Source organism: Dreissena polymorpha, chromosome 8 (assembly GCF_020536995.1).
Source record: "Dreissena polymorpha isolate Duluth1 chromosome 8, UMN_Dpol_1.0, whole genome shotgun sequence".
NCBI lineage: Eukaryota > Metazoa > Mollusca > Bivalvia > Myida > Dreissenidae > Dreissena > Dreissena polymorpha.
Window position 1 is genome coordinate 6,799,132 of NC_068362.1, and position 27,805 is coordinate 6,826,936.

General features: G+C 34.9%; 1 protein-coding gene and 2 long non-coding RNA genes across 3 annotated transcripts; 1 reads left to right on the forward strand and 2 right to left on the reverse strand.

Moving 5' to 3' along the window:
* Window positions 1–6,424: 6,424 nt before the first annotated feature.
* Window positions 6,425–9,745, reverse strand: LOC127842509 (uncharacterized). Its single transcript, XR_008031674.1, has 4 exons — window positions 9,599–9,745; window positions 7,360–7,608; window positions 7,015–7,236; window positions 6,425–6,677 (listed from the first exon to the last, which is right to left on the reverse strand). It is a non-coding gene; the product is annotated as an uncharacterized LOC127842509 (long non-coding RNA).
* A 303-nt stretch (window positions 9,746–10,048) lies between these two features.
* On the forward strand, window positions 10,049–16,272 carry LOC127842724 (uncharacterized). The gene is made up of 2 exons (XR_008031851.1): window positions 10,049–10,198; window positions 15,631–16,272. It is a non-coding gene; the product is annotated as an uncharacterized LOC127842724 (long non-coding RNA).
* Window positions 16,273–25,910: 9,638 nt separating this feature from the next.
* On the reverse strand, window positions 25,911–27,017 carry LOC127842206 (uncharacterized). Its single transcript, XM_052371559.1, has 2 exons — window positions 26,868–27,017; window positions 25,911–26,164 (listed from the first exon to the last, which is right to left on the reverse strand). The coding sequence occupies exons 1-2, from the start codon at window positions 26,920–26,922 to the stop codon at window positions 25,911–25,913; spliced, it is 309 nt and encodes a 102-aa protein (XP_052227519.1). The 5' UTR covers window positions 26,923–27,017.
* Between the last annotated feature and the right edge of the window lie 788 nt (window positions 27,018–27,805).

Genomic DNA, 27,805 nt, shown 5'->3' on the forward strand with positions numbered 1-27,805 from the left:
GAAATTATTTTTTCATCTAAACACAATCGAAATTGATATGGTAATTTAAGATATTAATATACAATGAAATCATTCAGAATTATCCTTTTTTAGTTTGAGGTTTGCATAGAAGGCAAATGAATTATTAAAATTGCAGCTTTGGTTACTATAAATACAATAACATCCTTCTCATCATTATGAGGTATCAATGACTACACCTTACCCATCGCCATCAAAACAGATGCTTGCGAAAAGTACACGAAACTAAAAACACACAACTCTGGTTACCGTGTCTGGGCGACCAATGCAGTTCATAACATTGGAGTCGAAGTAAATTTCAGGATGCCAATACCTCACACTTGTTCCAGATTTTATATTTTATTAAAATTGCCTAGGTGTAACATGAAGCATACGGGATGTGGCGCTTAGAGTTTTATACAACAATGTAATTACAAACTTAGCATTAGTGAAACTTCTGATCAATCGCAAATAACAACATCACTTAACACCAACAGACCGCATGAAAGAGTGGTGGGGTTTAAGCTTGATTGGGGCCTTATAAGATGTTTAGATCTTGGTAACATTCTAAGAGTTCGTGAGCGTAAGCGTCTGATATTATTTTCAATCCCTTAGTGTTAATTTCCGATGACGCATGCTTAAACATAAGGTATTACAAAATTAAAATAGTGTACGTACACTTTAGTACATAAATGCTGCGCTTAAGGTGGTTAACATTGCCGGGCAAATGAATCAAACCTTCTATTATCTTAATATAATATTGATTAATGATATTAGCGATATCAATGTATATTGAAAACCAGCGTTGTATGCTAGGTCATTCAGTTGCTAAAAGGTGCGCAGTGATAAATTACTAGCCGGATAAATATGTACACATCTTGTTAAGTGAAGTACTAATCAGGTCAACCCGTTATTTGGTCCGTGTTGCAGTTAAACATTATTGATTTAATTACGTGTTTGATCTAACATCAAATATGAAATGTTATAGAAACGTTTGCAAATTTATACAATTGTACAACCTCACTTTAAAGTCTTTGTTTCCGAAGCTACCTTTATTTCGGGATTTCGCACTTATTGCATAAAAAGCACTAACACTTAACACCAGCTGTGTGTTATCGCTGACACACTGAGCGTATTGAGAAGATTCATCTACTTGCCACGATAAATCACATGCGAACATGCATTACTAAATGGCAATATTAATAATGAAACTCCAGGAACATTAGCAGGCGAACATTCTTATTACAATCCGTTAGTCTCTTATTAAAAGCGAGTGATACTACACAGGCTATGACAAGTGTAATTTATGGAAGAATAATTATTAAACATAATAGTATAAACCTGTAAAAATACTTAAAATGTTAATAGAAGCCGAAAGACCTACAATTTCTTTCTGACGCCGAATGGACATGTCGCCTCATGTAAGTGACACAGTTTTAGTTTACAAGAATAAGAAGGTTTATTACAATCAAACAAAGTGACACGATCTTAATTATCTTAACGATTGCTACATTTATGATGCTAAAACATTCTAAACAATTTACTCTATCCCCCTCATCGGAGTTGATACATCGTTGTCCTTGTTATTTCCTTTTGTAGCACATAAAGCCAGTTTGATGCTTACGGTGCTTACTGAACAAGCGGTAAACGACTAGGAATTTCCTTTTTCCATTTCTATCCCTATATCAAAGCAATGACGCATTCATTTGCGTGATTGCGTTATCTATGGTTTGTCAATATTTGTCAATTATAACCGTGATATGTTCCTGCTGAAGTTTAATTGAACATAAATCACGCAATTTGTTTCTGTTTAGCTGAACATAATTTCCGTTTTTAAGATGTTGATTCGTTGAATATAAACGTACAGTTAAGATTGCGTGTTTTTAAAATAAAATATTTATATTCCGGTTAAACGTGAAGTTGCTTTGAAGGGACTTCTTTAAAAATTAATTGAATTGTCAAGATAAAACAAATAAATTTAGAAGACACATACAAAGAATACCAGGGTGAGTACACCTTGGATCGAACCCCTGCATTGTGCATACAACGTAAGACGCGCTTACCATTATTTCATTCGGATTTATGCGGATGTTTATCCTAAGAATATTTTGATGCTCCGCAAACTTTGCAGATGATTAGAGTCCTCTTGCAACATCTTGATAGAAAATATACATTCATTTTCATAGATAATCTTACAGACATTTAACATAAAGGGTTAATATACTGGAATTTGTAAAAATTATGATCATCATCATTATCATTCCCGTGACCCGACATACTTTTTTGGGAAATGAGGGACGACAACACAGAGATTTTCCGCCAGTCAGGTACGCTGTGGCTTCTGAGAGTAATTAATCAATAAGGAGGGAATTCCACTCGTTCCAGTTATCCATCCGGCTTTTCGTCTGACGGCCTCGACGGCGACTTCCCTCTAGCGTGCCCTGGAGAACAGTCTGCACAGAGAGACGTGCCGGTGACGTGTCAAAAACAAGCCTGTGTTCCTTTGACGGTCGCCAGTAGGAGCTCATGTGGGCCAACCAGCGTTGCATTCAGGTCTTGCACCCACCCGTATAGAAAGATGGTTACCACGACTTGTAGAGCCTGTTCTTGGTGGGAAAGCAGATGAAAGTGCTTGTTTACAACCTGCTTAGTGTGGCCATCGCTGCGATCCACGGTAATTCTTATTCGCAGATAAGCGGTAATGATGCAGTTCTTGGACAAGGCTTCTCCCATGTACTTGAAGCTCATCACTTTTTCCCGCCTTTCATAGAGCCAATAGGTGAGGTCTTAAAGTTATCTGCTGGTGCCATTAATGAGGACAATGTAATCAACGAATCTAAAATAAAAAATGGAACTTCCACCAATGGAGGTGGTGGTCATAAAGATTATCCTGCATCATCTTTTCAGGTAACATGTTAACTTGAACGGGAGAGAGCATACATCACTGACGGACGCCCACTGATGTCCTGAAGAACTCCTCTGTCTATTGAGAAGTACTGCGCTGCTGGCGTTTCCGTAGAGTTAATATATGACTTGCACCAGCCCTTTGTCAATATTTAAGCCTCTCATAACAAAACATCGGCAATCCTGCCACACGCGGTCGAAATCTTGCGTTAAGTTGATTAAGATGCGGAAAGGCTCACGTTGGTGTTGCAGATGTTTCTCAATGATGTCTCTGCAGTTGCCGATATGTTCCACTCTGCGCCGCCCAGCTCTGAATGCAGCATTCTCTTCTGCCAGCAGTTCTTCTGCCAACTTTTCAGTCGATTGATGATAATGCGTAGCGTGACTTTGCTGGGATGACAGATGAGGCTGATGTTTAGGTAATTTATGCACAACTTGAGGTTGCCGATGTTCGGTACAGAGATAACCAGATACCGGGTTCACTTCTTAGGCCACTTTTACTGCTACCTGATCATTTAACATAGTGTCGTCATTGATGAAGTCGTTCCCTCTCCTTTGAGCTCTATCAGTTCGAAAGGTACGTTGTCCAATCTCGGAGATTTTCCTGCCTTAAGACTTAACTGCATCCTCCACCTCTGCCTTAAGTGTGGAAAAACTTTTGTCGTTCGCGTATGGTCTGGGGTCATTCTGAAGGAGACTATTATCTTGTTTAAGCGGGTAATTGTTAAGGTCGCTGCAGTATTCAGTCCTCCGGTTAAGGAATGCGAAATTTACGGTAAGGGATTACCCGTCAGCGTCTGCTATAAAATTAGCAAAGGGTCTATTCTAATACGATGGTGCTTCAAAAATTGGTTTGCCGTATGCGTTTATCCCGATCAAGTGAACATCACTGACCAATTCAACGAATAGAAGTTACTCTGTATTACTTTGACCGAGGCGTGTTTATTCACGAATAAGTACTTTTATGTAATGTTCGAAACGGTCCAATGTATCGCTGTGTTTATACTGCAAATTTATAAAAATGCTATTGAAAGCCGTCCGTATGCAACAAAATAACAGTATATCACCCTTGCTAAATTTCAAGCCTATGTCTAAAATGTATTCATGTATTAATGTACATTTAAATTAATAACACTTCACCAATGACATATTGGTTTGCATCGGATTTTTCAAACATGTGTTTAATAAATGTGTGTATTCGTGTACTAAAAACTTGTTATTTACTAATTAAGGTCAACGTCTAATGCAAATATTAATTAACATCGTATTTTCGAAATCGTTTGTCCAACTACATTTACATTTTCTGAACGTGTTTGCAATCCTAATAAACCTGTCAAACGGTACCGCTTTTAAAACCGAATGTAGGATTTATATACGTATACGTCCGTTACGACAAACGCAATTATAGTTAAGTTTTAAAGCGCAAAAAGACGGATTTCTTCCTTGTAACCACCAGATATATTTTAATTGGCATTGATAAAATCAAATTTATAGCCTAGTTAGCTAGTTATTTCTTATTTTTCATACGGTATCGCTTTATAAACCGAAAGAAAGATTTCTATACATATACGTCAATTTCGACAAACGCGATTATGTTTAAGTTTGAAAGCGCAAAAAAGACGGATTTCTACCTTGTAACCACCAGATATATTCTTATTGGCGTAGATACAATCAAATCTATAGCAAAGTTAGCAAGTAATTTATAATTTTTCAAACTGTAACGCGTATAAGTCTATTAAGACAAACGCGATTATTTTTAAGTTTTAAAAGGCAAACAAGACGGATTTCTACCTTGTAACCACCATATATATTCTAATTGGCAAGGATAAAATATGTTTCTTATTTATACTTAAATTTACTAAGCCAAATAAGTTGTGTGCCGTTATGTCAAATGTAGCATCAGGTACGTCTGCAAATGTAATGTCATGTTTCTTTGTTTAAACAACGTTTTAAAAATAGATATGTAAATTTAATCTTCAATAGCATGAACATTTATCGATGGACATCAAACCATTATTGTAAGTTTGTTTTTCCTAAAATAAGTCATTTGCCATTGAATGTTGCCGCTGCATAAATATCTCAATTAATTGTAGTAAAAAGTGATATTGGTCAGTTACGCAAACAAATATAAGTAAACATTAATATGTATGCAGCGATAATGGTAATATTTGGGCAATAATTCCCATCCATGGATTAAATAATACGCATAAATTTGTGTAAGAAACGTACGTTTTAAGGGGACTGTCCGAGTTATTATATCCGGTAATGCACGACTGAGAAGGAGGAGTTTGGTTTTTCGGAAAGAGTGTGTCTGTTATTCCATCGAATGCTGGATTGCTTATATAACTGTCCATATGAACACAAAGCTCAATATATAGCTACTGTGCCGATACCTGATGAAATGCAGCATAAACGATATTTACTATCAATATCAGGCTGGTGCAAGTGTATTGATGCATGTGTACACAAATACAAATGGCCGTGCTTGTGCTCACATTGCAATGGCCGACCGAAAGGTATTACAACAGTCTATGCAGACGGCAACATGTCAAAAGTGCCAGATGTTATTTTTTTATTGTTTAAAAGTTCATGGCATAATCGAGAAAAAAGGCGTGAAAGCTGGTTTTAAAAATCGGAAAACTAGTACATTTATTATATTTAGTTACCCGGTACTGTTGATAATGAATATAGCAGAACGATACATTTGTTGCTATTGTTGTCTTTTTTTCTATAAAAAATGTCAAATGGCTAGATAATTATAATGCAATAAATGCAATAGAATACACGTCATTTAACTTTTTATCAACCTGAAAAAATATTTTGGCTTCGCATTTAGTTATTGATTTGCTAGCATGTTTAGTTGTGTCAAGATATTCCGCCATTTTGTTCACACCGATGACGTTCACAAGCTATGCAGCGCGCAAAAAAATTACATCTGTGGCAACGTTGTAATAACCTGTTTCATTCTTATTATCATGTGATATCGGTTTCGACCGTTTTGTTAAGGTTGTGTTGGCGATTTCAAATAATTATTAAACAAGTATGCAGGCGAAGAAAACACATAATAGTTGCGTGTTTATTGAGCATTGTTGCCAACAGTGCTGCGGGAACTAACGAATATGACAAACATATTGATGGTGAAGTGTTAAAATGTTACAATTGTGATGACGACTACTCGGAATATTTCCACATGGTTAAAAGATACGATGATGCAAATGCAAAGTTATGTATATCGTACACTTTTATACTATATAATTACACATTAAACGGGTTAAATTCCATGTGTGCTTGAATTTATAAAAAAAACTAACATACATATTTAAATGGACATTTTATGTCTGCGTTTAGCTTAACCGTAGCTACGACAAGTAATTTAGCTATATTTATGGATAAAAAACTTCGTAATTCAGTAATGCTTAAGTTTGCTTTACTAATGGAGAGTTTTCATCACTTAAGAATCTCCATTTTAGATTATTAAGCATTCTAACCACAGTAAAAAGTCACGTACAGATGAACAAAGTCGATGCTCTCAACTATTTATTGAATAGTATAATAAAGGTCAAGGAAAAAACATCTAGCCGATGCTAGGGCCCGTTGAACGCAGCATATAACCCGAAAACGTGCAGAATACACCGTTTACAGAACCAACGAGGTAGACGTAGCTGTACTTGGACTGTACCGAAACTGTTTCTCCAGCCGTCAGTTGCAAGACAGCCGCGTTGCTGGCATAGGCGGTGTGGACTCGGTTGCGAATTTTGTTGAAGCCATTGACGACGCTTAAGTACAGTAGTTTCACGTTAACTTAATGTTAAAACTTTGGTGGATTGGTTTACGTATATTTTGCATCAATACACAAAACAATTATCGCATTCATATAAATTATTGAATGCAAGAATACTTTAATAAAGTATTGTTCAAAATATGAATAAGAAAACCTTAAATAAATCGATATTAGTAAGATGTGAACGTTCTTTTTTGAAGGCAAGTATCCAAGTGGCTGTTAATAAATATAATTACAACTGGGTTCACCGCCTGTTTTAAGAAATACAAACGTTGCATATGGGCTCAAAAAACACATGCGATGTTATGTTTTATAAACACTATTCTAGTTACCTATTTCCTTTGACCAGTGCAAGAGACATGTAGTTATTTTTGCTCGATATGCAGTGGTAGTGAAATTCATACAATCCTGTCGCGGGAACCACAAACATGCCCGTGTTTATGTTGTAGGATCGCTTCAAATCAGCAAACACTCGGTCGAATATGACAACCTTCCATTATTCAAGGAAATGTTTTTAGTGAGTCCTACTGAGAAAATCAAAACAGGCTCCGTATCTAAGAATTGAAAATACAAGAAATGTTATGAATCTCAGTACTTGCTTAAAAATTAACTTAATAAAACATGCGATTGCAAAAGTATCAATATACGGATACAAATATAAACCAATAACTGAATACCTGGGTTCTTTAAGTCTTCGTCTGAAACTATCTGCGCCCCAGAAAACGAACATATAATCAGTTGAACCCATTATACGGTTTTCATGTCCATACTTTGATAAAATCGCAGCCTGGTCCCCAGCGAGCAAGTGCAAGACAGCCGCGTTGCCCGCGCTTGCCCAGTCAAAATCAGTGAGGGCATGAATAGAGCAAACGTAGATATTGTTCACCCAGAGTTCCAGCCAAAGATCTTCATGTTGCATGGTCGTGCTGGAAATAGATAAATCATTATTTACTGCACCGAACGAAGTTGTTTTTGTTTATATAATCATAATTCATTCGAAATTTTGATAGAAAGTTAGCAAGGAGTATTCGAGCTATTTGCATATGTGTTTCATTCAAACAGTATAATTTGATAAATTATGATATAAATTCTTATCAATTGAACGATGGACAAAATAAGTTCAAGCAATAAAATATTATATATTGAAATATATTTGTTTGTCTTATCTTAAAATAGGTGAAGTAGCTCTTATGGCTAATAAACATATAGCAATATCGACGTATGTGAAAACTAAACCAATTGATAACATATTTAACCGTTTGTGGAGCTTTTCATTATTTTGAAAATACCGGAAATGCAAAAATAGGGTTTAACTTACTGCGCTAAATGCTATGAGCGTCTTAGAATTAGCTCCCGGGTTCGAATCCCTTTGAAAGTTAACTTTTTTGTTCAAGTTTTGTTTTGTTTTGCTTTTACACTTTAGACTAGAGCTTGTTTGTAATATTATATTGTGTTCATCGATCCGAGCTAAGAATTAACGTAAATGTTTGAACGAGTTTAAATGTTTTGTATGTAGGAAGAACTAATCGTTATATATCGTTAACTTAAAACAATCGCTGGGGAGAATGTTATTAAAATAAAATACAGCAAGTACTTTAAAATTTTTTTTTGTTAAGTTTGTTTGCTACATGGTATGTCGTATGATTTATTCTTTTTCAAGGTTCGCATTATACAAAAAATCTACTTTAAAATTGAGTAAGTGAATGGGGAGTCAGTTCTAGTGTATACAATTGAAATAACGGTGACATAGCGAGGAAACGATTTAGTACAAAACAGCTCCATTATTTCACACAATTCGACCATCTGAATGTCTGGGCTATTTGTTATCTTTGACGTGTATTTTGATTTACAAATGGGGACACACAAATAGTATATTACATGGATTCAAAAAATATAACAATACGATAAAACTAAGTCTTCAACCATCAACTGACTGACTTTGCAAGCTCGAGCCAGGTCTGCAGTAAAGGTAACTACACTCAATCTTTCAGCATAATACATCAATCCAAACGGACATAATTGATCAGATATGTTTTGTTTAACGCAACAGTGACCTACACCTTTATTCATCAGGAATTAAATGCTATACCAGGCTAAGTCTGCATGACACAATCTAAAAACAAATTTTCAATGCTATTCTTCCATCCAAATATAAATAATTATTCAAATCATATAATTCAGATTGTTTTTTTATATTTAGTAACATCTAGCTTGAAATGTTCCTGAATGTCAGTTCCAAGCAATGTCTTCAACTAGGTTACCTACGCAAACAATTCTCATGTAATACCTCCTTATAAATCAGCTTTATTGAGCGGAAACCTTCTGTTTCTATTTGAAGAACATGTGTCTTTACTTAGCCCCAAATATAATTCCAAGTCTTAATTTGAAGCTATACGCACACACAATTAGAATACAATAAGCCCATCCAAAATAAAGCTATTAAGATTGTTTGTGTTTTCTCTTTGAGTAACATTGGCATCGACCTTTATAAACCAGCCCACATAGAATCCCAAGCCATATTTCCAGTTAAGCCTGCTTTACTTTAAAGTCTTATTACTATAATTGACAAGCGCTTCGTGCGATTTGGTTTGTTATCGAATTCGTTGGAGGTTATAATCCAACAAACAATCCCATCACGTTACACAATCATTCGATGTGGATACTCGAATGTCAAGAGCAGACATGCTAACTATGTTTTGAAATATAATTTACGGAATATGTATAGTACTATTATTCAAAAGTGTTTATTTCGAGCTGATGGTTATCCAACTTGACCGATATAGTATCGCCATTTACATTATTACCAAGTTTCAACATGTTTAATTCTCTTGGACGCCGCCCAATCGCCAGTCCGCTACGGGTAACCCTATAACACGCCCGGCTTGATGTATGAATTAATAATGTAAAAGTAATAACCTGTGGAAATGGAACACGTAGTAGCCACTAGATTTTGCAGTGAATATACCCGTAGAAAGGTCCAAAGCACCACCATCATCGACAAGCTTGTTGTCGTATAGGACAATGTCATCCCCAGCTATAAACTGGTTGCTACTTGATGTAGCTGAGAATGCCAGCGCTCTTTTAACGTCCGAATCTAGAATAAAAAACTAAGTTTCAATTAAAATGGAATAAAAATAAAATGAGAGGTTTAGAAAGCCTCCCAATCGGATTAAAAACCCGATGATTTGATTTCACCGGTTAAAACTGAAGACCCAATTGCAGTCATTGTTTATGCTGAAAGTCTATTGGTTACATTACGCTTCTATATTGTAAAAGCAATTATTCATGATTAAACAATTACCACGCCTGCTGATTATATGCATAGGGATTCGTTTGAGTTATAGATTGCCAATTTTGCACTATGCAAGTAGGATTGCTTCAGTATAGGGTAAGCATGGAACATATAAGACATCGGTAATTCAATTATTCAATATGAAACCACCTACAGTTATCTTGAAAATATCAGTGTTATTCTTATTGTATACGGTTACCTCAATGTCGACTGTAAGTTCTAAAGTAAGTAAACATTTATGGAATATTCATATTTTAAATATATAAGCATTTTTCAAAAAAATGCCTTTACATTTGATATTATAATAGATAAAAGTTGCGCTTGTGTTTGCAAATTTCAAATTTGATTTTAACCAAGTTTATCCACGATTGAATTTATAGTTAACTCACGTCCACCAGTTTCTGGGAAGCAGAAATCGACTTTTTGTATTTTATACTTGGCAAGACGTGATTTAGTTAAAAGATTGGGATTCCTTTTTTTTCACAATCACACTAATTCAAAAACAAAATCCGTTAACAGTGTCGGGGGAAATTCTTAACCGCATCATTTAGTGTTTCCACAATACATGATCTTAATTTTACATACTTTAAAATATAGTCATTATATGCACCGGACAGCCCGTTTAAATATAAGTGTTTCCGAGAACATATAGTTAGCTAATAAACGCGAAAAAACCCACTAGTTATTGTATTATTATATACTATTACTGCGCGATGTGTTTAAACCGGTATTCATATTTAATAGAGTCATTTAAATGAATGAATATAATTCTTAGGCTCAAATGTTTCAATGAAAATTACTGTTTTGTGAACAACAATGCACATTGTACATATATGTTAATTTGTATTTGAATAATTTTTACTGAATACTTATTTCATTCGGGCAATATAGTTAAGGGAATATGCAGGGCACTCATTTTATTCTATGTGAAACGTTATTTCATTCGACTAGACACAATTCAATTCAAGTAAGAACGTATCGACATACTATTACGAACACAAGTGTCGTGTATTTAGACATTGCGAAATCGTGTGATCGCTTTATCAACGCTCAAGTTCCAATTAACGTCTTTGAGTTTGGTTTATCTATATGGCACAACACGCGAGTACTTTAAGAACACATTTTGTGAAATATTGAATCGTGTAGCTTAACAAATGGTTTAGATTGGAATTTTATGTTAACTTTATTTTCATTATATGTTGATATATTTCAATATCATACGCTGTCTTGTATTGCCTTGCATTGACAGGAAAGAACAATACAATACCATATGGTTATTTATATTATTCTTTTTAATGCGCCAAACGTGCAGCTAATAGTTCTTTAGCCAAATCACTGCTTTCTTATATATTTAAATGATAACTATAACCAAAGTGATACTCTAATAAGAACATGTAGTCCTTGCTATAAAACTATGATGACTTCATTTTGTACATTCAAATCTTTGCAGGAAGATCTTCTTCAAACTGCACACACATTTATTAGATGTAGGTGAATCCGCCGTGTTACGGCTGTAGTGTCAAACCCGGCTCGAGGTCGATTACTTGGATTAAAGTAACCATAAACAAAACAAGACGAGACACCATTGAAGGTTCCACAATCTTATAAGCGCCCTCTAAACATGTGCATATCAGGGGATGCCACTCAAACAATAATCCTTGTAATAAGAATAACAGAATTACTTCCCTTAGACCATTGAATACTCATTACATGATACGATACTACATTTCCTCCCCAAGTGAATTATAAATTTCCAAGAACAGTTCACTAGTTTGTACACTTACACACAATATTTTAAACATAGTATTTTTCAAATGGTAATCTTAATGTTTCACGACATATGATTTGGAAATCCTTCAATTTTATCAATTAAACATTGCAACATTTAAAACATATGTACATCAACATAGTATGAATCAATTAACCTTTGTTCTTATTGCAACAATACTGTCATTCTTTAACTTATATCAACTATCTTAAGAAATACCATTTACTTGCTATAAAACATTTTCTGCTACTAAATCATAGTGAATACTGACAATATTGTGCTTTTAACTCTGCACTGTTAAATCATGTTCCAAAAAAAAACAGGTCTAAATAATACTGTTGTTCACAATTTACTAAAATTTACACATGAATGAGTGGAATATGCATAATAGTCAGGTCCATGCAATATCAACTATTAACTAGCCGTATTTGAATACACATTATTAATACTTGAATATAGCACAAAGTTAAGCCAACTTATCTACTTTAAAAACAAAATACATACTATTCTGTGTGTTTGTCCGTACACAAGTTAATACAACATCACGTTTTAATACAGAATAAACAGCTATAATACTGATAGATTAAACCATTAATACAAAATAACAGTCTATATAACGTTCATGACACTGCATATTAAATGCATAACAAAGTCTGTGAACCTTGATGGAAGTTCCATCTCGCGTCTCGGCCTGACCACAGGATCAGGTGGTTTTGTCGCCTGCCTAGGAGATGGTAAGCTCTCCGGATATCCTCTCTCCTCTGGACCATCTGCAGTTTCTGGAACAGCATAATCCAACTCTGTAATACCACTAAGCTGATCATTTTCACTTATCTGAGAATTTTCACTGAACTGAGAATTTTCAGACAACTGAGAATTTTCACTAAACTTGAAATTTTCACTAAACATGAATTTTCACTAAACTTGGAATTTTCACTTAACTTGGGTACACAAGATTCAGACTGATTAAATTTCTTAACATGAGACACATTTCTTGAATATCTGGCCCCTTCACTAGATTCAAGAATACCACTCTTTCCCCTTTCCCCTTTTTTGATACTGGTTTTGGATTAAACACTGTAGATAATTTATTTTTCTGTTTCTTTTTCACTAACACACCATCTCCGTTCTTGATCTCTGAATCTCGTGCCTGTCGTCGTTGATCACCATACAGCTTTCCGTTCCCCTTTCGCTCGCTGTCGCGATCTCTTACTTCATACTCGTTCGATGAATAATCGTAGATCTCCGGTAATTTGGTTCGCATTTTCCTTTTACACAATAGTTCAGCTGGAGAAACCCCTGTTGAAGAATGTGGTGTTGATTTGTACATCATCAGATATGTTTGAAGATCTTTTTCCAGTTGCTGTTCTCAGCATTAGAAATTCGAATGCGCTTCATAATACCCTTGTTCTGCGCTTCTACTTCGCCATTGGCTTGCGGCCATAACGGTGTTTTGTTTCTATGTTCAATACCCAAATTGTTTTAAAAGTTATTGAACTCGGCACTATTGAAATACTGGGCGTTATCAGTCTGTATGGATAACGGTAGTCCGTGTACCGCAAATATCCTTTTCAGACACTTAATAACTTTCTCCGAAGTCACTGTTTTGATAATGCATATTTCCTTCCACCTTGAATAGTAGTCAACAACTACAAATAAGTTTTCTCCTGACGGAAGAGGTCATAGAAAATCAGCACATAGGTGCTCCCACGGCTTCGTTGGCATTGCTCTTCTTATCATGGGCTGCGGTTTATCACCTTTAGAAAGAAGCTGACAACCATAGCACACTCTACAACAGTTTTCTATGTCTTTGTCCATTTCAGGCCACCATACTTTGGGTCTCAATCTTTGTTTCATAACAGCCATTCCCGGATGTCCTTCATGACCTAGTTCGAGAATACGACTTCGTAGCTCCGTTGGTAACACAATTCTCGTTCCACGTAACACTAGAAAACCTAGCGAAGAAAATTCATGGCGGATGGGCAGATACTGTTTATTAGTGAGTTCATGCCATCGAACAGACACTAGAATTTCGCGTACTTGTTTCAGTTCTGGATCATTTTGAGAACGTTCTCAATTTCCCCTGTAGACAAAGCACCGAATTTTGCTTCACTTGCGATATTGTTCAAATATACCTCAGTCTGAAGAGAATCCTGGCCCTCCACAGTATAACTTTCCGGAAGTAGTCTCGACAGTGAATCCGCGATGTTACTGGTTCCCGGGATATGTTTCACTGTATAGCGATACGGTTGTAAACGTAACACCCATCTTTCTACTCGAGCACACGGCTTGGATCTAGGTAAAAATATATGTTCTAGAGGCTAGTGACCAGTCACTAGTGTGAATTCTCTTCCCACTAAGTACATATGTAGTCGTTCGCATGCCCATACAATAGAAAGAGCCTCCGTTTCTGTTTGCGAGTATTTGCGTTCAATTCTGTTCAGTCCTCTGCTCGCATACATAATGACATGTGATTCTCCATGTTCATCTTCTTGTACTAGAAAACAACCCAATCCAACTGAACCAGCATCACAAATCACTTCTGTTTTTCTGTTGCTATCGAAATATCCCAAACTACTAGCTTTAGACAAGCTACCTTTAAGTTTATTGAATGCTTCCGACTGTTCTGTTCCCCAGACAAATGGTTCATTTTTTATTGTTAACTTCTTAAGTGGTTCCGCAACAGTAGCCATGCTCGGAATAAATCGAGCACTGAAGTTCACAAGTCCAAGAAAACTTTAATTTCAGAACTGTTCTGCGGCTGACGAGCAATCTGTACTGCTATTATCTTGGATCCAGTTATTTCAACTCCAGTTTTAAATAATTTCAGTCCCATGATGTCAATGTTTGGTAGATTGAACTGAAATTTATCAAAGTTGAGTGTAAGACCCTTATCTTGCAATCTCTTCAGCAAAGCTTCTAAACAGACATTATGTTCTGCTTCCGTTTGTCCATGAACTACAATATCATCAAAGATGTTGCTCACACCATCGAGTCCACTCAGAACCTGTGCCATCACCTTATTGTACGTTTCCGGTGCACAACTTATGCCAAATAAAAGTGTCTTATATCTGTACATGCCTTTGTGTGTCATGAATGTAGTTATCTCTCTGGACGAATCATCTAACTCCATTTGATGGTACGCCATGAAGATGTCCAGCTTTGAAAACACTGTTGACTTATTTAAGTCCTGATGAATTTCCTCTGTTGTAGGAATAGGGTATCTTTCCCTTATCACTGCTTCGTTGGCTCGTCTCATGTCCACACACAATCTAACATCTCCGTTTGATTTTGGTACAACCACAATAGGGCTCACCCATTTACTTGTACCTTCCACCTTTTCAATAATGTCCATGGAAACTAATTATTCGATCTTCTTTTCAAGTTTTTCACGTAAGTTATACCGAACACGTCGTAATCCTATTTTCAGAATGAAATTTTGTGTTTGCGATCGTGTCATCGCTCATTTCAATTGTATTTAAATACATTAGAAAAAGATTATGATTTGATGCAACTAATCGCTTTGTTATCGTGGGAGCTTCGTTTAGGAACATAATTCAGCCGCGTTCTGAAAAAAACTGGGCTTAATGCACGTGCGTAAAGTGTTATCCCAGATAAGCCTGCGCAGTACGCACAGGCTAATCAGGGACGACACTTTCCGCCTGAACTTGATTTACGGTAAGGAGGGACTTCATTGGAACTAAAAATACCATAAAAGCGGATAGTGTCGTCCCTGATTAGGCTGTACGGACTGCAAAGGCTAATCTCTGACGACACTTTACGCACATGCATCACGCACAGTTTTCTCAGAACGCGGTTCAATTGTTTTTTCACAACTAATCTAACATGTGCTATCACTGACAACATTTAATGTTGCTGTTATTTTAGTTCCAAACTGGCACTCCTCACACCCTATGGTTGGTTCCCAGACGTCGTCAATGATAAATGGTCAAGTGCCGAAGAAATACGGACACAACCTCCCAGTTTCTATATCCGCCGTTAATCTTAACAACATTGGTAAATCAGTCGAGAGCCTTTACTCGGTAGAGTCCGTGGTTTCCGATCCGCCGGACCATCCAATATTCGTGAATGAGGACATACATCAATATCCCGTCCCTGTTCTGAAATCTACGGATTTAGGCGATCTGAGACTGTAAGAGTTTTTCGAGAAAAGTCATGAATACAACTCGGATGAGGACACTGGTCCGGGGATAATTTCCGGTGGCGTCCCCGGGCGCTCACTCCGCTCATTTCGGTCCCAAAAGAAGCGGCGCCGCACGATGAAACGGACAAAAAGCCTGAACGCTGCGAACACCCCTACCATAGTAGTCACCCCGACCTCAAACGAGGACATCTCTACACGGTTCAAGTTCATACATCTCTGACGAACGTTTTTTTTTTCATACACATGATATAACATTTATCTGTTGTTTGATATGTGTTCGTTGACTTGTTGATTGACGTGTCAATGTACAATGATATATGTTTTTAATGTTAAGTGATGAACTATTGAAAAGTATTAAGAAGTGATTCGCTGTTAAGTGTCTTGCTAACTTACTTGGGAAGGTTCTACTTTTTAAAAGTTCAAATTAATTTGAAATATAGTTGTAATGCATGCCAAGTCACTGTGTCTCATAATAAATCCTCACAATAAAGGTAAGACCAATAGCAGTCAATGTTAAAAATACAATTTCACACATATTTGGCAACACCTAATATTAGTTAACAATTGTTTGTTGAAATAATTCAATGCCTTGCATGCACATTATTATTGCTTTTTTTTTAGCCGCCTTAGGTCGAAGTGACAAACAGACAATGTATGGAGGGTAAAAACAGTTTAAATCCGCAAGACAGTCGAGCTGGCACAAACGCAATTTTAAAATATAGTATTTGTAATCCAATCTTTGCTCAGCCTCCAATTATCCACCATGTTGTTTTCCAGGTAACCTTTTAAAATTAAATACTAATTACGTCGACATTTCGAAATAAAAAGAGACGACAACAAGTTACACCTATGAGTTTCCCCTTTCATAATACTATTCCACTGTACATCTTCGACAGTTTAACATTTTAAGGTAATACATTTATGTTATCGATTACGCAATTACTTCTGGGTATTCATCTTGTTCGACTGTGGCCGTTTTTTAATAGGTTAACGTTCACTTTGTTGCTGCTTGGGTCAAGACGACTCAATGCAAGACGGTCAAAGTCGTTATGTATAATGGTTGAGTCGGTTACATCCCAAACAAATGAATTTTTAATGGAAAAAAAAATATTTTATCAAATCCAAATTAGAGCCGGTACGTGAATTTCTTCACTTCAATACTTAAATACACATCAAACTTAAAAGAGTACGTGAGTAAATGTTTTTGAAAGTTACTACTAGTAATATGAAACGAATAATCAAACGCATTAACTGACAACACAATTTCGTTTGCTTTCGGGGTTACACTGTAAAATATTTACTGAATTTTTTGTATGAACAATTGGTCTTATTTCCACTCGCGCGCTTGTTTCTTTACTCGTGAACATATTTATTGTCTCACTTTACTCAGAAAAATAATTCACGGTATTACTCTGATAGCAAATACATATTTTGCTATGAACTTTAAAGAAGTCTGTGTGTTGTTGATATGTTTTGAGATTATCATAAACCCTTGCATATGATTTTTTTTTGTAATTGTTATATTTACTCAAGACAAGCTAATATCATACAATTTCTGTATTTAAATATTTTTTTCAATAAAAACATATTGTTGTGTCTACTATTTTGTTGAGTTTCTGAATAACGATTCTATACTATTTTAAATATGACTTAATTGTTCAAATAACGTAAATTATATTAAATTTGTTAAACTTTTAGCACTGAAAATAGTGAATAAGAACGCATAGATACATTCTGAGTTTAAATGGTGTGTGTATTTGAACATAATTGAAAATTAAGACTTTGACTGGTATTTCATTATTACAAGAGTATCAAAATGTATGCAATTTACTAAAAAATTACGTTATGGGTAAAATATCTTAAACATGTTTTTAATTTCGTAAAAGAGAAGGGCTTAGAGATTTTGAATACAAATCATTATCTCAGTTAACGCGAACAATTCGTTCAGCATTCATTATTGATTAGTAACATAAAGCTATTATTGAACTGTTTTTTTTTAAAGCTAGATCAGCATCGACGTATACTCATACAGTTTGTAGGCTGATCTTGTTTTGGATAGGAGCGCAGGCAACATGGACCACGTGTAATATCACAGACAGGAATTTGACCTGGGGAGAAATCTGGAAATACGAGCCACTGAGATTTTCGTTCCTCCTCAGGTCTGTCTATTATCTTCTACTATCTACAGCCAACCTATGCCGATGGGGACTCACAACGGATCCCAAATGCAGTATGTGAGACAGAATCGGCACACTTGAACATGTGCTGTCACCCTGCTCTACATGAGAGGTACCGATGGAGGCACGACTCAGTACTCAGAGACCTGGTTGATTGCCTGTCAAGAGAGCACAAGAAGGAGCGAGGGAACCATCCTTCTCATAAGCTCATATCCTTCGTGAAGACGGGTGAGACCACTAAAACGCAAAAAACACACAGGTCGTCAATCTTAGATGGCAAAACTGGCTGGAACATGGAGGTGGATTTGGGGGAGAGACTTGCATTCCCGGACCTGGTCCAGACTACCATACGACCAGATGTCGTACTGTGGTCCGAGACAGGGAAGAAGCGCATCGTTATCGAGCTGACAGTACCATGGGAGACAAGGTGTGAAGATGCTTACGAAAGGAAGAAAGCGAAGTACTCAGAGCTCATATATCTCTGTAAACAACGAGGCTGTTCCGAATGCTGATCTGGGATATCGCGGTTAATTTATATTCGCTTTCATAAAAATAACGTTTTTTGTTCTGGAACGTAGCCCTGAAGGTGTGAGTAAGACAACATTTACTTATATGGAAAGAAATCCGAGCTGAATAGTGTTCTATTATTTTGAACTATACCAACATTCGCTTTCATATATATATATATATATATATATATATATATATATATATATATATATATACATATATATATATATATATATATATATATTTATCACGGATTAGTGTTCATTGTAATATATGTTTTCATACATAGTGGGAACCTTCCGATGTAATGTTATGTGTGCAGCTAGTAAACACAGTATATATTTCAGACGTAAAACACTGTGCAATATACTCTAAAGACGGCACTTTAACTTACATGTTACAAACGCACTTTGGGCAACGGGAAAGCATACAATAGTCTTGAATGGAATACCACTGGGTAAGTAGTGATTTTCATAAAGTTGACAAGATGTATGCAGAACGATCCACTAAAAAAAAAGAAGCATACCGTTAAAATACAGTCGCAAACATTGCTGTACAAAGCAAATTGATGATTACAGTAGATTTATAGTGTTTGACGATGAGAAGTTGTAATGCGATGTTTTCAGACGCAAAATGCTAATGGTTCGATTGATAAGACTTCGGATGAGTGTTTATCGATTGACAGAAAACACATCATACTTTTATTCGATGTGGTAGCGTGTTAAATGTTCTGTATTTGCAGACACTCTTTTTCTGTAAAATGGCACTTATATAAATATGCACGCCCATTGTACAAAAATATGTGTCAACAGCAAAATGAACAGAACAACTCGTAAGTGGCAGTTTAAGAGCGAGAAGCTGTTATTTACAATATAAAGATATCCATGAAAATATTTTCTTCAAGCATTTCCTTATAATTAAGATTTTGTGTTTCATATAACAGTCGCACATCGTGTTTGTAAAGGAAGTTTTGTATAACAATACAAGGTCTTACCTCTTTCGTTTTTATTTTATCATACAAGTAACTGAGCGTGTTGTAGTAGGTGATCCGACTTTGATGGATATTGACAGCTTATCAAATGGATTACGAAACAATGCAGATGAATTCGTCATTGATTGAACAGTTAAATAGAGAAAGAGTTTTGGCATACTTACCAGTATTAGTGTTTGTTGTTACCGCGTGTTTGGTCGGTACAATAAGCAACGGAATGGCATTTGTATTCTACAAAAGGCAAGCGAAAAAAAGCAAGTCGACAACAAATCTGATTTTTGCAATACTCTCGTTTGCAGACCTGTTCACATGTATGATTCTGTTTAGCACTACAGCGCCAATATTTTATTCATACACATTTAATAACGCATTAGCTTGCAAGATTATTATGTATGCGAGCAATGCATGGGTGGCTACTTCTTTTTTGGTCATATTTCTACTTGGTGTAGATAGATTTTTAACAGTGTATATGCCAATAACAAATTGGAAGTTAACGTCAAAAAGTGCAATTTTGTCCGCTGTTGGAATACTATTGTTTTCGAGCGGGATGTGTGTTCCAGATTTCATGACCGCAGAAATCACCCGATTTGACGTTCGAGTAAACGACAATGTAACACTTGCTGCTGAGCAGTGTGTAAACGCAGATCCGGGGAAGAATAAACATCTCAAGAAGTTTTTCAGCATGATCAAAGTAGCAATAGTCTCGATTGTGTGCCTATGTTTGATAGTGATGTACATTCTGATTGCTAAGAAAGTCAAAGCTTTAAAACCTAACCAAGACACTGGTTTAAACCACGGAGAAAATGCGAAGCATGCACACGACCTACAATTTACGGATGAGTATACATCAAGTGGGTTCATCGATAAATCTGTTGATATTTGTGCAACTGCGGTGGGTTCCTGCCAACGTAGTCCGTCTATCCAAACTGCCCGGATTGTACGAGCTACTAAAAGCAACGCGTCTTCAGCATGCTCATGTTTTTCTTCGCAGACTTCCGTCAAAAGTAGAATGTCTGCCCGGACTGTTCGATCGACCATCACAAATCTGACATCGCGTAATCGAATGCTTAAGAGGCGGATAACACTAATGGTGTTCCTTATGGTGATGGTTTCAATCATAAGCCTGTTTCCCAATACAATCATCAAAATGTCGTCATTGCAAAGGCATGAATACCCTATGTGGATGACTCTTCTCTATCATACATACGTGCTTAACAACTGTGCGAACGCGTTCATAATTGGTTACTGCAACTCAGCATTCCGTGCCTATGTGAAATCACTTATGTGTAAGACTAGAATAGCATAGCATACGCTTCGTGCTCACAACGTTCTACGGGCTTAGGAATGACCACTGTTATTAACGATTGCATCGTGAGTTAAACAATTATTCTCTAATGAATACTCTTTTTTCCTAACTTGGAAAAAAACAATCACATTATTTAGAAAGAAGGCTTTTATTAGCAGCTACTGTTTCACATGTAATTTTTTATTTGAAACTGCTCATCGACAACAGTTAAGACCATTGATGATTGAATGAACATGTCAAAATATCCCCAGGTCAGTCTGCGAGGTTTATAACTTAGTGACATTGGATTAGGCAACAACTAGTACTATTTGAGAAGGAAATCCAGCACTGAACCGAAACGTATACGGCGAACGTTAATAATAAGTTTAAATCGTTCACAGAGAGCAGAAAAAAACATTATAAATAAATGCCACCGGGAGGAATAAAACATGCTTTATTACTTTGTAGTGATGTTATGTCTCATACTCGTGCACAACAAACATGCACAAGTACCGGTATGCCATGTTGTAATTTGTTGAAAATAAAACACCATACGATTTTCTTGAAGAATCCATTTGCGATTGCTTTAGTGAATTATGAAGGAAGCAACACCATTGTTGCCATGAACACAAATGCTACAAACTGTCTAATATTGCATATGTTCTTCACAATTAACACAATAAAGCGTATTTATACAAAGTCCTTCCTGTCGCTCTCTATTGCAAAGTTACGCAAATGGTTTCCAAAGGCAAGGAATGCTTTCAGATACATGTACATATTTGTGTGAAGATTTTCAGCCTTGCATTGCCTATATGAAGAACAAACAGTTCAGTATTAATTGTCATGTCAATGGTATCTTTTTAAAATTATACATTGACTGCTTTTTATTGAAACATTTTGCACGTGCAGTTTATTAAATACATATCTAAATTCATTATTGTTGACGACGATAAAGAGCCTAACATCATTAAGTAAAATAACCAAATCTTCGTATTGTATTTCTAAACTTGTTTATCACAATCACAAACTGATTAACATTTTAAACATATAGTATTAAAAAACTGAAAAGGGATTTTCTAGCTTGAATATTAGCATTATTAAAGTTATGTCATAATAAACATGTGTCGGAATATAATTTATGTGGATTCAATTTCAGGATAAAACGATATTCGAGAAGGAAGTGTTTCACATTTTTAATAATTGCAATGTATTTGCAAATAATTTTTATTAATAGTAAATGCTTACATTTATTGTTATTTCTAAATCAATGATCATAGTACTAATATTAATATTTTTGTCTAATATGTACATTCTTTATTATTTGCAAAATGTTATAATATTCTTATATTGCTCATTGTTAACTGTTTATAGACTCATATTTAATGTGTTGTCTACTTTTTTAATAAGTTTTGTATCCAGAAGGGATAAATATAAATTTCACAGAACAAATTCCACTATTTTCTGATATATTTCGCCTAAATAGGCGTTTTCAAAGTTTGTTTTAACAAATTAACTACATTTTCTTTCTATTTCTCAACAAAACAATTATAAAACGACGTCAAAAAACAAATAAACAGGAAATGAGGTCATGACGTTAAAACGGCAGTGACGCTTATTAGCGCCAGAAACACATGCATGTAAAATTCACTGTAACAGTTATAATGATAATGAAAATATAAATATTTCTATAATAATATAATTAGTCATAAACTTATTACGAAAAACTAGATAATAATAATAATAAATATAATAAAAATAATAATAATAATAATAATAATAATAATAATAAAAATAATAATAATAATAATGACCAACAATAATAATAATACAAATAATAAATATAAATAATAATAATGAGATCAATAATTGTATTAAAAATGGCATGAATATAGCATAATGACAAGTATCATTATTATAAAAACACATGCATTTTACTACTTGCAAAAAATCAATTATCAAAGTGATAAATATACTACTGCTTAAAATGATAATACATGTTTGTGTAATAATATATATTACTTAACTATTTTATTAATAACAATTATAATAAAAATAATGATATACTATCATCATCATCATCATCGTCATCATCATCATCATCATCCTCATCATCATCATCCTCATCATCCTCATCCTCCCCCTCCTCCTCCTCCTCCTCCTTATCATCATCATCATCATCATCATCATCATCATCATCATCATCATCATCATCATCATCATCATCATCATCATAATCATCATCATCATCATCATCATCATCATCATCATCATCATCATCATCATCATCATCATTATCATCATCATCATCATCATCATCATCATCATCATCATCATCATCATCATCATCATCATCATCATCATCATCATCATCATCATCATCATCATCATCATCATCATCATCATCATCATCATCATCATCATCAACACAATCATCATCATCATCATCATCATGACTATGATCAACATCATCATCATCGTAATCTAACTTTATCATCATATTAACTATAATAAAGCCTTTACAATAGTTATCATCATAATATTATTGACAATTTATTTATTTTTATTAATTGAATATTGTTTTTGTGATAAAATTAATGCATCAGCATCTGACGTTTAATTTCACTGTCTATAGTGTTGCCATAATATTTCGGAGGTTGATTTCGTATTCAGTCCATTGGGAACCTCTGTTTTTAGTTTTTGGATCCATGACAATTCTTTAAGTTTTCGATACGATCCCGAATCATCCCGAATACACTGGAGTATGCTGGCACCCATGTCGTTCATACCATGTTTGATGGAGTTGAAATGTTCGGCAACTGGTTTTTCTCTTTGGAGTCTGACATCCGCTTCGTGTTCTTTCAGTCTTTGTTTTAATGACCTCTTGGGTTCACCCACATACACAATCTTTTTACATTTGAGGCAGTTAATGTATTTTTATAGTAATGATACTTGTCATCATGCTAAATTAATGACATTTTAATACAGTTATTGATCTCATTATTTTTTTTATATTTATCATTTGTATTATTATTATTATTGGTCATTATTATTATAATTATTATTTTTATTATTATTATTATTATTATTATCTAGTTTTTCATAATTAGTTTATGATTAATTATCTCATTATAGGAATATTTTTATTTTCATTATCATTATTACTGTTTCAGTGAATTTTACATGCATGTGTTTCTGGCGCTAATAAGCGTCACTACCGTTTTAACATCAATACGTCATTTCCTGTTTATTTGTTTTTTGACGTCATTTTATAATTGTTTTTGTTAAGAAATAAAAAGAAAATATAGTCAATTTGTTAAAACAAACTTTGAAAAAGCCTATAAATATATATCAGAAAAGAGTGGAATTGATTCTGTGTACTATTTTTAATGATTTTAGATTACTTTTCTACGTTTTGATTGGTGGTTAAATATTTGTGTTGATTTCGTACTTATCGCTCTTTTGTAGTAATAATGTAATATTTGTTTATATAATTTTATTTTGTTGTATTCATGTAATTAAAGTGCATTTTCCAAACATGTTTTGGTATTACGATTGTGCTGGTTAAAAAACTGTTCGTTCAATTTCAACTGGATCCGTCTTTGAAATTTAGATAGTGTCGATCTAAATGCATTAGTGATAGTGCGAGATATGTGTCAATGTAAATACCGCACTATGTCAAATTTAACTGAAAAACCGTCAAGCGTAGTTGGTAAAGCGCCGGTACACAAATCCGAGGATCGCAGGCTCGATTCGCAAGAGATATTTTAGGTGGGCGGTGGTACATTTTTTAGGTCGTTTTAAAATTACTTATTTTGCCACCCAAACCTAACACTGAGTCGAGAAGGATCGTTGTCAGTAACTAGTTATATTTTGTTATGATTATAATGAAAAGAGATTTTAAATGATAAATTTCAGTTTAACACTATAAAATAAAACAAAAAAACAAATACACAACACAAACAAATATGGAAAAAATATTACACATTAAGTTTTCTGCCGCTTATCTTCAATTGAAAATATTTAACCATACCTGTCGTTTTTGTAAGTGGCTGAGATACGATATAAATAACGTTCGTGTTATTTTGTTTAACGCCCATAATCCAAGGCGGGAAGAGAATATTGATTGTATTTTGTCCGTCCGTCGGAGTTTCATTCAGGGCATAAGTATTTCTGCTTGATTTCTGAAACTTAAAGAAATCAACAAGCATGTTATCTTACTCATTCTTTTCCATCAACATGAGTATTTTATGATACAAAATTTAATATTGTGATACACATGTTTGACGGACACATGACTAGATTTGAATATAAACATACTCTGAACAAAATATACAGGAGCTCCATGTACAACGGCGGTTTTCCAGTGTGTCATCCAAATACAAAGCAAAAGAAGAAAAGCACCCCGTTACTCATGAAAGGTTTCATTTGAATCCGCGGATGTAATGTGTTTCCTTTTCGTATTGTGTCTACATATCAATTGTTGGTTTATATATTTCTAGTTATTAGCGAGTACATCAATCTTAACGTGACTGAACATAATGCCATTACTAACATTTCTAGTATGTTGTTGAAAATCCGCACATTCTTCTGAATATAATTTCATACATACATTCACAGCATATATTTGCCTCACTGACATACGCAGCATAGCCCCTTTTTAGCTATTTAGTAATCAGGAATAGACACGGCACAAGAAAATGTAGTAAATGTAGCCGTGAGTAACGTACAAGAAATATTTTTAGCTTTTATTTATGAAAGAGTTGATATACCGTTGTACATCGGTCCATTCCAACCAGAAAAAACAATTGCGGGTTCTTGCATCAATTTAGGAGCTGGAACTTAACATCATTGCTAAAGGACGATTTAAAGTGATACTATATATTAAAACTTGATACCAAACTAGAGCCACGAACAGAAAAAACAACAAATATAAATATGATTACATAGGTGTTTCTTTCTTTATCGTTTTAATGCAGTTCCATCGAGTCAAATGATGAACACTATAAACGCAAATCTGTATTCAATTCATGACAAGTTTGCTTAGCTTGTTGATAATTCCGAGTTTACTTTTGGGCCGCAACTACCCCCACACCCACATGTACGTCTCCCTACTTGTCGACGCCAAGAACGACCTCGTTTTGAGCCCGGTTTAAGATCGTTTAGTTCCACTGGTCCTGCTTCATCCTTCATTGTCTCCGCCGCTTCATACGTACGTTCTTGCAAGACATTCTCTAGGTGTGCAATTAGGTTGTCGAGGTCGCTGTTTTCTTCTTCGTCTGTGTGGACGCACACGGCTGCAGAGAAGTTGAAAACAAACGTTATATATTATAATATCGACACTATAAAGGAATCTGTTAATCAGATTGATATACGTTTCTCATTAATTACGAAAATATTACCTCATTAAATGAATTACCTAAGTTTTGATAAACATTCATACCCTGAATAGAAACATATAAAATAATAAATTGTAGAACTTTATAAACGTCATCATATTCTCAAATTCTTCTAGAAATCTATTGGACTTACAGTTGATGTTAATAGCGTAAACATACGCAAAGTCAAAACACACACGTTTTTATTACGAGTTAAGCACTTTTTTTACCGCACATGTCATGATCTGATACAAAATTACACAATCCGATCTAGCTTTCTGTAGTCATATGATAAAATGTTTTTCAGTCATCTATCTCAATTTAGTTTAAGCGAATAAAGATAAATCTTTATGAACATTTGATATTCAACACACTATAAAACTGTTATTTTTTTATTATGGTACTATGATTGAAACACGTTTAAGAACCAACCGTGTCATGTAATATGTCGATTCGAGTATTTATTTTACATGACGCGATATACAATAACAATTATATCTCCATTTAGGATGACGATTGCTTATCGCCATTATTGTAGGAAGTATTTAACAATACAGAAAAATGTCGAACAATTCACCGAATTGTGATCTTAAAGCTATAATAAACATCACATCATACGTACCAGGTATGAGAACGGCTGCAGCCATTCCGGTAATCCAAATGTATGTTGTAGCCATATTTTTTGATGCGCTTTTACAATCACGAATCGAAAAACACGTTTAATCGAATACAAACCCACCTAAAACACTCTTTTATAGCAGTCGCAACTTAATCATGTTTATCCACTGAATCGCCTTTTGGACCGAATCGTTGCTCATGAAAAGAATAAATCAAGGTTTGATAATATTTGTTTACACAAATTAGTAAGAAACCGACATCAATGCGTGTGCGTGAAGCGTCGTCCCAGATTTGCATGTGCGGTGGATGTGATCTATAAACTAGTTATTACGTGTTCTTTGAACATTCGCATTCTAAAACGTGACTTCAAAACAGCGTGACAATCTGTAAAACCCCAAATTTTAAACGTATGGCCTGATATGACAAAGTGTCAATTTCACGACGATACATGAGCCCCAAATTTTAAACGTTTAGCCTGAATCGATAGAGCGTCAAAGACACAATGATGCATTCGCCCCAGATTTTAAACTTATTTCCCGATTCGACATATAAACGATAAAACGGCCATACATCAGCTCCACTTTTTAAACTAATTGCCTGAATAAACATAGTGTCAACGACACGGTGATATATAAGACCCACATTTTAAACTTATAGCCTGAATCGACATATCGTCGATGATACGGCGATAGGAACTCAAACCACAAACAAACGGTACTAAAATACATATATTACACAATTCAAAGTATAATAGAGCAATCGTTATTAGAACCTGTTACTTTTATTGACTATTTTTAAATTCATGATTAATCATGCAGAAATGCTCTTCTTGTGTTATTCATCTTCTCGATCGCCGCTGCACTTGAAAAGTTGAAGCAATGTGCAAACGGGCGTTCTTCTATATTGCCTTCCCCTGCAGGCTAACAGGTTATTGAATAGACA